This window comes from Stigmatopora argus, chromosome 10 (assembly GCF_051989625.1).
Source record: "Stigmatopora argus isolate UIUO_Sarg chromosome 10, RoL_Sarg_1.0, whole genome shotgun sequence".
In the NCBI taxonomy this organism is placed as follows: domain Eukaryota; kingdom Metazoa; phylum Chordata; class Actinopteri; order Syngnathiformes; family Syngnathidae; genus Stigmatopora; species Stigmatopora argus.
In genome coordinates, this window is record NC_135396.1 from 13179742 (window position 1) to 13192474 (window position 12733).

The 12733-nt window shown below is 39.0% G+C and overlaps 1 protein-coding gene across 5 annotated transcripts in view; it reads right to left on the reverse strand.

The window, feature by feature from the left end:
• Nucleotides 1-558: 558 nt before the first annotated feature.
• The window catches only part of git1 (G protein-coupled receptor kinase interacting ArfGAP 1), a 68780-nt gene continuing 56605 nt past the window's right edge, over nucleotides 559-12733 (reverse strand). For 3 of the 5 annotated variants that reach the window (XM_077612249.1, XM_077612248.1, XM_077612247.1), the window contains 6 exons: nucleotides 8594-8929; nucleotides 6968-7045; nucleotides 5572-5648; nucleotides 4823-4999; nucleotides 3703-3766; nucleotides 559-3046 (listed from right to left, as the gene is read on the reverse strand). In XM_077612249.1, the coding sequence (XP_077468375.1) occupies nucleotides 2831-3046; nucleotides 3703-3766; nucleotides 4823-4999; nucleotides 5572-5648; nucleotides 6968-7045; nucleotides 8594-8929 (948 nt within the window). In that variant the 3' untranslated portion in view covers nucleotides 559-2830. The remainder of the gene's footprint in view (nucleotides 3047-3702; nucleotides 3767-4822; nucleotides 5000-5571; nucleotides 5649-6967; nucleotides 7046-8593; nucleotides 8930-12733) is intronic. The other 2 variants (XM_077612251.1, XM_077612250.1) reach the window with 1 other exon arrangement.

Here is a 12733-nt window from a genome sequence, read left to right on the forward strand (position 1 = left end):
AAGTTTGCAAATCAATTGAATGATGCCATACATTGCTACCGCATCATTTATGATGAAAAAAAGAAGAAAACTGTGCAATCGTCATTAGGTCGCTTCTTTTGGCCAGTTTCTAATACATAAATCTCTCTCTCTCTCTCTCTACAGTACTGTACATATTCTCTCCATTTTATTAAATGTTTTTTTTTTTTCAGTACAAACCAATGCGTGTTACTTATACAAGCCTTAAACATACAAATGCACTTATATAAACCTTCAATATACTTATATCGGCCTTAAACATAAATTATAATACAAAATATAGCACTGAATCAACTTACAAACAAATTCAACTTATGAACAATCGCTCGGAACCAATTGCGTTCGTAAGTAGGGGAGCGTCTGTATTTAATTTAATTTTAAGCATTCATGGCCAAAATATAATTAACAACAGTCTGTGATTTAGATATTTTTTAGGCCAGCAGAGAAGGCCTTGCAGGCCCTGACGGTACACCACTGAATTTTAACCACTCATATAACCATATAAATAATTACATTAAAAAAAAAAACCACCAAAAAGTGTACAATTAACTTGTTTTATTTATTACAAATGTACAGCTTATGAGTTTCCATTACCACTGACCTTTTGAAGTCACTGTTTCATCTCTACGTTTATACAGTTTTTAGTGTTTTTCTTTTAAAAGACAATTCTCCCAAAACTGATGCCCATGGGGTGATGCACAAAGGACAGCAATGCGGCAGACCATGACGCACAGCCATCGGTTCAAGAGGGCTCAAATTAATCACTGGCTGATGGAAGGCTTGGTCCAGCCAATGACAATTGAGGGTGTTTAAATGCTAAGTGTGCAGATGCAAAAACAAAAGTGTGCAGGGCACCATGAGACTTAACTGGTTAACATTCACGCGAGAGACACTTCAGTGAGTGTTTACTAAAAGAGGGACAGAGGTGTCATGTGCATTTTTTTGAAAGACCTCTTCCCCTTACCATTCTGAGATGACTTGTAGTGTTGAGCCCAAGCACGCTTCAGACCTATTTCTATTCCGCCATACTATACATATGGCAGCCCTTGCATCTAGCACCGAACGCACTTGACCTATGACCTTCAAGAGCGCATTAAACATTGTAGATGTGACTTAATTCAGCGAGAATTTGGGGAAATAGTGCAAGTGTTTGCACATGCTAGCTCCATCTCGTTCCTGCTACGGTGTAAGCCACACCCACGAGGCCAAACTGAACTGGATGCTCGGTGAAAAGCTCTCCCAGCCTAAAGCTCGCTTGGGCCAACAAATAAACATAAATATATCACAGACACACCTCTAAAATGCAGCTTAATATAAAATATAGCATGAAAATATATATGTTCATATATATGGCTCTAGTCTAAAACTTGATTGAGGGGAGAAGCTTTTGTCGATGGGAGTTTTTTTGTTGCAGCCAGTCAAACAGGAGATGATCGTGTGCAAAGGCATTCAATATCAAGCAATGATACATTGCAAGTCTTTATAGGGCATAACAAACAATCGGCCCTCATCTACGGAGGCATGCGACAGATGTGAGTGGATAAAATGACCATTTTCAAAATTGAACTCAAGTGCTCAAGGTGGTCCATCTCCTCAAAGTGCTGGATTGGACTTGGTGAGGTTTAATGAATGCGGATCTGTGATTTTGAGAATGAGAAACCAACAGGCTCGTTCGATTCTACACTCTTTGGCACAGGGTTCAACCAGCAACGTTTTAGTTTCTTGAGACGAATCGGCAGACCTCAACAAAAACAATCGAGGGATTTGATGGCACTCACCAGGCAGCTGAAATAATTGTAAAAACTAAATCAATATCAAACAACAAATGAATAAAACATATCCTGCGACGGTGTTCTGGACTGCTTAACTGCAACAGTCGATACGTGTAAATTCTGAGATGATTTCACTGGAAAGGATAAACGAGGCAAATATTAAGAGGAACAATTTTCTAAAAATGTTTGAAAGAAAATCAAACACTAAACACAATTGAGGTTTCATTAAAAAATGATGTGATCCAGGTCACTTAGACCAAAAGGTTCTCGGTCTGACGGCTCAATCCAAACACCTCAGCCACTAAGTGACTGTCACTTGAAAGGTTGCTTGAGAAATGCTTAGGATTGTTCACATTTCCTAAAATTAAATCCCAGTAAAAGTTTGAACAGTGTCTCCCTGCACCGCTAAATAAGAATCATAAGTGAGACATGGACAAACAACAAAAAGCATCAGTAAAAATAGCGATTTAAAATAGAAAAGCAAATCAATATATCACAATTATTCCAGTGTAAGTGTTTTTGTAAGTCTTCGAGATGCAGACTCCTCTCCAATCTGCCCATTCAAAAGGAACCAAAAATAAAAGACATACCTCCATGGACCACAAACAACGCATTTGCAGGAGCCAACACCGGAGAAGATGTAGAGGAGAGCCAAGAATGGGCTGTCAGGGTTAATGTTGGTCCAAGTAATCTCGCTGAAGGGGGGTGGTTATTGAGCAATGGCGGGTGAATAAATAAAATGGCGACAAGTCAGGAGGCGCTTCACTGTATACATCAGCACCGTCATGCTTCCTTTTTTGCATCGCGCTCAAAGCCATTTATCTTACACGTGGGATTTCGCAGCCTGAACTTCAGACGGGGGATCCCGTTCCCACTCTGCGCTCATTGACTCCTCAACATTTCCGTCTGATTCCTTCCTTCCCATGTAGACCAAACTTCTCTTTGCCCCTTGCTCACTGACCGCCCCTCGTTCCTGTTCACCCTCCCTGGCATTGACCAGGTTCTCCTCAACAGCTCTTCTCTCAGCATCTGGCCGTGTGTCACTGCTTCTTCTCGCGGGTAGTGATGGTGACCAGTTGTTTGGCTGCCTTGGCTATGTCGTAGGCGCACTGGATGACCTGCTGAGTGAGGAGCTGATAGTCCACAGCCGGCGCGCCTGGCTCCGTCGGCGCCGCCTTACGGCATTCCACCTGCAAACGCGAAGCACTGGAAGCCAACAGGCGGAGCGAACAGTGGACTGCATCCAGGGCGGGGCGCTGCAAAGAGACATTACCACAGCCAGAACTCTTCATTAGGGACATCTTGATGTAGTTTTAAAAAAAAAAGTACTTTTACAAGATTAAAATTGAAATGACAAACAATAAATCTGCACTGTAATATGATAAGATTCTAATCGTAAAATGTCAAGATTAAACTCGTTTTGTTGTTTATTTTCAGTCTAAGGTGAACCGGAAGTTGTTTGGTTTTCCAGTCATCATCATCAATTTTGGCGACATTTAAGTCGTCTGTGTTACCCAAAAACTGCTCTGTGTTTTATTCAGAGATTAAGGTAATTTTGGGAGAAAAGGCATACAATTACGAAAATAACATTGGTACAATACTCATTTTTACATCACATGAATCGAATGTTTGTCGTGCCAGTGTGAAAAATTAGATGCTGAAAAACGTTTTGGTGTTTCTTTGATTTCTGTTGATAAAACTTTGATGTGAATGAATATATTGTAAATATATTTTCAATTAGAAGATTTTCAGATGATGGTGAGCCTTGAGATTTTTGCAATGCAGAAACAGTTGGGAAACACTGCCGTAGAGTAGCTTTCCATACATCTGTCCTGTGGGGACAGTCCCACTGCAATCCCACTCCAAGTAAATCACGTACCCACAACGAGGGGGGCAGTCTAGGCTTACTTACTTTGGGAAAGAGTGAGGCCATCTCAGTGACAGCAGAGTGGATCTTCTCAGAACATGGAACAAAGCTGTGGAGAATGATCACATTTAAGTGTCCGAATACAATGAAATCGACGTGTGCGGTCGATTGGTCGCCCGGACCACGACAATGGTCGACCAAAAGACCGGTGACAAAACAAGATAAAACAACACTGTCTACGCATCAATAAAAGCCAACAATGGCCATGAGCAGTTTCACTGAGCCGACGTGTGAGTGTATAAGAGTTTGTATGTACATGCGTTGTCCCTTTAAGAAGCTACGTCAGTCAGGGTCTTAACAAGTTCTACAATAAAAAACAATGGAAGTCCGGGAAATTTGGAGCTTTTCTTTAGCCTAATAATTACTAGAGCATTAAGTATGACTAAATAGTAATTCGCAGTTTGTATTTAGGGAATTTGAGCAACGATTTAAATGGTAATTAGCAATAACCTTCTGGGCGACCAATCGACCATTTACCGAAATCGATAAGATTCTCTCACTCAAAACCATGTACGGTAATTATTTAAAATAGTTACATCTTATGCCGAATGTTTAAAGCAAGGGTCTCAAACCGGTCCTCAAAGGGCCGCAGTGTGTGCAGAAGGGTATGTTACTTATTTTAGAGGACACCCTATTGGTTAAACTCTTGGCAGTGGATCGGGTGGACTACAGACCAAACCAGGACCCACGGCAGACCTTTGCAGAATCGGTATGAGATCCTTGATTTAAATGTTAAAAAAAATAGAAGTGGTGGAACAGATTAAGAGCTCACGACAGCCAGCAGATGGCGCAAATTGTCTTTAGATCAGATTAGATGAATTTGATTTCACCCCGTACATCCCGCTTTATTATAACCTCACAGAATATTATATTATTATATTAATTTATGCTTCTTTTTCCAGAGTAACAAGATAAAAATAAGTCTCACTTATATTTTTTATCCGACTGCTGACGTTGGTTTTTTTTGCTATTTGAATTCATGGGATAAACATGTATCATGTACGATTTCAATAGTTTGTGCAGTGATTCAAAGTACCCCATCCTTTTTGTTGCACATTGTAATGTTATGTTCCACAGTCATATCTATGTTTTTTTTGCAACTCACCTGTCATGTTTGAACTCCTGAGCTGCCCTGAGAAGCTCCTGGATGTTCTTTGTCACCTGCTCAGTCTTGAGTATGACGTCTTCCGTGCACGGCAAGGTGGGATCTGGATCGTACATTTCACCAAGGCTCCCCTCCTCTGCCTCCCCGCGTCCCTCCTCCTCGCTACTGCGACCCATGCTAAAAATACACAAAATATGCACTCATCAACACCTCAGAACATTCTAATTTTCCAAACTACCGTATTTTTCTGCCTATAAGTCCCACCTGTGTATAAGTCTCACTAGCCAAAGTATGCATAAATAATGTTTGAAAACATAAGCCACAGTGGAGTATGAATTGCATTCACGGGGGAGGCAACATCAGGCAGAATATAATTTTACAAAAAAATTAAATCCTTTTGGTAAGCCCACCTCAATTGCTTTCATAGGTTACAGGTGATTCTACGGGTTTGCCATGGCGACCCCATATCAGAAGCCACATGTCCACCCACCAGCAATGTTGAAATGTTCAACACATGCCTAGAGCGCCCTCTTGCGCTTTAGTGTAAAAATAACACGTGAAATGATAATTTCACACGAGTCACAGCTAAACTATAAGAAAAACTACGCCTTATAGTCCGGAAAATACGGTACTTACCCTCACTGCTCAAAAGTCTTACAGAACATAAATAACATTTGACACAATGAAAAAACACCGGTGTACAATTTGTTGTCTTTGAATAATCATGTGAATCATGCAGCGAGTCTGACCTTAACGAAGGGTCGTATGTTTGCGTGTTGTCGTAGTCGCTGTCAGTTCCACTGCCGTGCTTATCCGATTTGGAGATCTGGGCAAGGACACACAAACCCCCTGGGTGTCATTACCTTTCACCTCAACGAAAGCAGGACTCGCATCACTCAGTGAGTCAATGGGGATCAATATTGTACATGAGGATTTCTTGCAGATGTAGCTTCTTGGAAAATCTGAACTTTTCGGACAAGTGAACTTGCCCCCTGAGGCCTTAATAGCATTGTCTGCTTCTCCAAACAAGCAAACAAAATGCAGCCTATTCCAGTTTAATATGGGCAGGGAAAGTATACTCCAAACTAGGTTCCAGCCAATTGCAGTACAATCCTCTTTTTCCCTAAAATGGAGTGTGCTTTATGTATGAATCGATTGTGCTTAACAACCGTGACTCTATATTGTTGTGCAATAACTTTTATACTGCTCTAGTGAAGGGCTCAAAACAAATATTCATTAAATACACTAATAATTTCAGAAATATGAAAAGTAATAAAAACAACTTCATACTTAAAGCTGCTTAAAACTAACTGCATTAAGGACAACTTCATGGAAGTAAACATTAATTAAACATTCAAAAACTATTCTAACTTTGGAGGGGATTTTCACAAATAAATCGAAGGAAATGCTCTCAGGTCACCCATTATGATATAGGACACGTGTCAACGTGGCGGCCCGCGGGCCAAATCTGGCCCGCCGCATCATTTTGTGTGGCCCGGGAAAGTAAATCATGAGTGCCGACTTTCTGTTTTACGATCAAATTAAAATGAAAAGTATAGATGTATAATAAATTTCCTGATTTTCCCCTTTTTAAATCAATAATTGTAATTTTTTTATCATTTTTTTCTGTTTTTTTTTAGTTCAAAAATCATTTTGGAAAATCTAAAAATATATTTTAAAAAAGGTAAAATAAACATTGTTTTAGATCTATAAAAAACTGAATATTCAGGGCTTTTAATCCAGTTATTTTAATCAATTTATTAAAAAAAATCTAAATATTATATCTAAAATGGTCCGGCCCACGTGAAATCAAGTTGACGTTAAAGCGGCCCGCGAACCAACCCGAGTCTGACACCCTTGATATAGGATAAAGTTAATTAACTATAATACTTTTAGTACTGCCTGTTATGAAAACAATTGCACTATCGATCTGCACAAAAATATTCTGGATATTAATTGTAATACTATTTATTCTGTTTTTGTATGGTGTATTTACTGTTATTTCTATTTCTATATTTGTCTATATTTTATCTATGCTCCCGTGGCAAGTGAATTTCCACCATGGGCGATAAAGAACTATTCTATACTAACGGCCTTCCGTTTTCCTTCTTGTAGTATCCATATATGAAAATTCTACCAACTCACCATATATCGGCTCATTTCAGAAGATCCAGACAAATGTCCTCCATATGAAGTTAAAGCACCCGTACTACCCTTCCTTACCTGTGAACAGAGGGGAGCATAGGGATGGATATAGGAGAAGTATGGAATGACAGCAATGGACAAAATAATGGGTAGAATATTAGTAGAAAGGGAAGAAAATTGATATTGATGGTGGAGATATGGAGAAAGCAGGGGGAAAAAAAGATGAAGTGTCAGCAAGAGCCGGTTTTGCTGACTCTAATCAACACAGTAGCCCCTCTAACAGTGACTCTTCTAACTAGTAGCAAACAATTGGAAATGTGTAGGCAATACCAACAAAACTAACAGGTGCAAAGTTATATAAAGTATGACACTGACTGTCTATGATTGCACGACACTCCATTGCTAGATTACATAATAAACCAGAGGGTAAGCACAGCGTCAAGATGGGTGGCAAACGAAACAGTGACAGGCAGAATGCTTACATCCATAGGATGCATGGCTGCACTGCAGTGAGCATGAGAAAGACAGGTGAGGAGGCAGACAGAAAGACAAACAAGGTAAGTCTTTTGCGAAGAGATATGACGATATGGCGATCATCGATTGATGCTGAACAAATAGGCAGATTGTGTCCCATATGGCTTCAAGTGCAAGTGTATATACTCTCTCTAAATGGATTTAAGCATAAACACACACTGGCCAACCGTGACCGGACGTTTGGTCGACGGACGTTTGGTCCCCGGACGTTTGGTCCCCGGACGTTTGGTCCCCGGACGTTTGGTCCCCGGACGTTTGGTCGCCGGATTCGCTAGCTATCAAAATTATAATCATGAGAGAGAGAGTTTACTGTTGAAAGCGATTAACCAGGTAATCTCTCGCTCTCGAAATTATAATCATGAGAAAGAGAACTGTCCGTCGACCAAACGTCCGTTCGACGAAACATCTGGGTCTGTTGACCAAACGTCTGGGTACCCTGGCCAACTACAACATTACTATGCACATGACCAGATAATATATATGCAGGCTTGTTTAAAAGGCGTAGAAAAGTTGTAGAGTGGCTGTAGCTAATGTTATATTCGCTCAATAACTAATTGTTGAGAGGTCAATTTTTATCTCCAAGTACAACAAGCACAATACGGAACAAATTGTGAACATAAAACAATGAACAGACAGAAAATGGATACAGGCTTGGACAAGTGGTCATAATGTTGTGGCAAGTCGATGCAAGCGTATGTTTTTTGGGACGTTGTACTGTTAAGAGGCACTTAAATAGAACGGGCTCTTCAACCAGGGGAAAAGATACATGAAATACGTCTTCAAATGTGTGTAGGAGAGGAATCGAGCATCACAAGAGTTAGGAGGCATCAGAAAAAAACGGACATTTCAAATTTTCAATCTTTCTCCCTCAGATAGCACCACTTGCAATTTTCCAGTTAAGTGACTAAAATGCACATTTCTTGTTTTGGTGATACAGCGGTGCAATCACTGAACGAAAAAGATGCCGAGCGGAAGTGCAGAAAGAGAATGATTCAAAGAGAAATGGTGAAATAAGAGTTGGACTACCATCCATCAATAAGGCCAAGGAGAGCCAATCAGGGCCACCAGAAGGAAGGGAGAGTTCTAACTTACGTTGGCCGTGTTGAGGGGCTGCAGGCGGGCTGCCAGGGGGTCCAGGGTTGGGGGACCGTGGGCCGCGGGGTTGGGACCAGCCCCAGGCTCATACATGGAGAAAGCCTGACGGTCTCTCCGGTGAGGATGGGACTGTGAGGTGGCTGAAGAGGGCACTGTAGGATCAAATCCTTTCCCCAATGGCGCCAGACCCCCACCAATTACTCCTCGCATCCCACCAGCCAGCCAGCTGGTTCCTCCTCCTCCTCCGCCAGGACCCCCGACCCCATGGCCCACTGGCCCCCCAGCATGCTGGCCACCCCGCAGCGCGCTGTTCTCTGTCTGCATCCGTGTGATCTACATAACAGGAGGGAGAGGACCAGGGGGTGGGAGGAGGTAAATGGGGAGGTTGAAGGGAAGGAGGTGGGCGTCAACTGAATCGTCAAGACAAACATTCATAGGCACTGGTACAGTCGAGGGATGCAAAGGACTTCATTTACTGACTGATATCATTAGTGGGGACAGACAAATGTGTGGTAATGACAAGTTATACATTGATATGTTTGTTACTTGATGAGACAAGGACCAGATGTTGGGGAAGGAATGCGGTCACTAGAAAATATATACAGCAATACCTTGACATACAAGTACCCCGACATTTGAGGAATTTGAGCAAATATATATCTTGAGATACGAGACAAATTTTGATATACGAACATACAGTGGACGCGAGAGGCTGCTCATAAGAGCATCATGGGCACTGTCTTTCTGGTCGCAACTCCCTTGTGTAATGTCTCTACGAGCACTGGGCGGAGCGTTGCATTTTTTTTTAGTGTTTTTTCCCTCGTTAGTCAGTGCGGAATGGCGGAGGAGCTTGCTCGATAATACGAGAGGAGTATATACTACTTCTCGTTGGCAAGTGGTCGTGCGTTATCCTATTGTGAGGACATTTGTGTGCATCAATTTCGGAATATTTTGAAGGGAAGACAAAAGCAAACAACCCTCGATAGGTTCCTTTTAGCTGCAGCTGAAAGTCAGGGTGGAGGCGGGGCAAATAGAGCAACCCAGGAGAAATGTATAAACATTTAAAACTAAATTAGAATTAAGTTTAGTGTTAAATCAGATTAAATTTATTTTTGAGTGTGTCAGCACTGTAATCCAAGTTCATTTAAATTTGTTTATGTTATGTTACGAGCGTGTTGATCTCGAGGTACCACTTATATGAACACTTCATCTTTGGACTGTGGGAGAAACCCAATTACCGAAATAGACTCAAACTTCTCAGAATGATGAGAACATGCCAAAAACAAACAGAGATTTCAACCAAAAAGCCATAACATTCTTGCGGTTAAGCATACATGCAAATCACAAGCCCCAGCATGCTGGATTTTCCTAAAATCAATTAGTTGGCTGTAATTCCAATGTTAATTGAGAGTCATTGGTATAGTTTAACCTCTAATTGGTCTAGTCATATAAAGTAAAAGAAGCATTGGATATGATTAGGCAGTGCATGTGTATCTTCCCAAGAATCTGGTAAAAGACCCCCATTTCATTGTACAATGCAAATGTGTATTCAGTGTCTTGGTAATTATTAATTTTGAATAATTGCATTTTGACAGCAATATTATTTGTCTTTAAATGATTTTTTAATAGAATCAAATGTGCAGAGGTCTGAATGTTGTTAAGCCCAAAGAAACGCATTTATTCCGATTTACATATGAAACCATTTAAAAAAAGAAAATAAATATTTTTTCTTAAGAAATATGAAGACAGATATAGAACATGAAGTGCGATTTCAGGACCTTTTTTCTCTGACAACAGTATTGCTACGTGCTTTCAAAAATAAATAAAAAAAACTACAATAAATAGGTTGTTAATAAATAGTGAAAAGAAAATCCTCAACATACACCTGAATATAACAACATATACATCAAGCTTTGTGTACTGAATTTAAGAGATTTGGGGAAAAATTGCAATTATTGTGAAGGCGACCGTGGCCGGATGATTCGCCTAAAGATGTTTCGCCGACGGACGTTTGACAGATCGACAGGTCGCCGAATGGACGTTCCACCGAACGGTCGTCCGGCCGAACGGAGGTTCGGCCGAACGGAGGTTTCGCGGAAACGGGATTCGCGCGCTCGCCCCGCCCCCAGATCGTGTGTGTACAAGTTTTTCAACCTCGGCCCGTGGGCCATATACGGCCTGTTAGGATTTTTAATCCGGCTTGCCGCCGGCGTTGTCCAAATTATAGTAAAAATCAATTATTCATTTCCCTTTGCCGCTCATCACTCTCAATTTATTAGTCTACCGTCAATGGCAGCCCGGGAATAAGCACTCTTGGGCGGGCATGTCAGCCCGGGAATAAGCACTCTTGGGCGGGCATGTCAGCCCGGGAATAAGCACTCTTGGGCGGGCATGTCAGCCCGGGAATAAGCACTCTTGGGCGGGCAGATGTATCAGAACCGAGCCATGAAATGACAGCAATCAGGTTAAATACATTCTAAAACAGCATTTAATGATCAAATACAAATACAGGAGCTCTTTGGACATTAAAAACGAGCCCAGGGAAGTGTAAAATGTCGCGATGATGTCGCGATAAGGCAAAAAAACGTCTATATACGACCATTCCCCAAACGGCTCAAAATGCGTCTAATGATTAAATACAAATACTAGTATTGTATATACAAATACTAGTATTTGTATTTAATCATTAAACGCAGTTTTCGGCTGGATTTGACCGAATTTGAGAGCATTTTGAGCCGTTTGGCGAATGGCCCTGTTCTTAAAATGGCCGACAAGTGACGACGTCTAGCTCCGTTGACTCACAACGCGCATCGGACATCTAGTCTGTATACACGATACCTATGGGAATACCAAGCAAAAAAAAAGGAAAAACGACGAAGAATATGTGAATTTCCTTTGTCTTCTTTTAAATAAAATACAATACTAGTATTGTATATACAAATACTAGTATTTGTATTTAATCATTAAACGCTGTTTTCGGCTGGATTTGACCGAATTTGAGAGCATTTTGACCCGTTCGGCGAATGGTCGTATATAGACGTTTTTTTGCCTTATCGCGACATCATCGCGACATTTTACCGAGGAATTCACTTCCCTGGGCTCGGTTCTAATGTCCAAAGAGCTCCAGTATTTGTATTTGATCATTAAATGCTGTTTTAGGATGTATTTAACCCGATTGCTGTCATTTCACGGCTTGGTTCTGCTACATCTGCCCGCCCAAGAGTGCTTATTCCCGGGCTGACATGCCCGCCCAAGAGTGCTTATTCCCGGGCTGCCATTGACAGTAGACTAATAAATTGAGAGTGATGAGCGGCAAAGGGAAATGAATCCTTGATTTTTACTATAATTTGGACAACGCCAGCGGCGTTCATAATTACAGTGAGACTCAGATATAGGGCTTATAGCTACTATGGTTTTATCGCCCAGCTCTACTAGCCACTAATAACAGAGTTGCCAAATGTATGTATGTATATATATATATATATATATATATATATATATATATATATATATATATATATATATATATATATATATATATATATATATATATATATATATATATATATATATATATATATATATATATATATATATATATATATATATATATATATATATATATATATATATATATATATATATATATATATATATATATATATATATATATATATATATATATATATATATATATATATATATATATATATATATATATATATATATATATATATATATATATATATATATATATATATATATATATATATATATATATATATATATATATATATATATATATATATATATATATATATATATATATATATATATATATATATATATATATATATATATATATATATATATATATATATATATATATATATATATATATATATATATATATATATATATATATATATATATATATATATATATATATATATATATATATATATATATATATATATATATATATATATATATATATATATATATATATATATATATATATATATATATATATATATATATATATATATATATATATATATATATATATATATATATATATATATATATATATATATATATATATATATATATATATATATATATATATATATATAT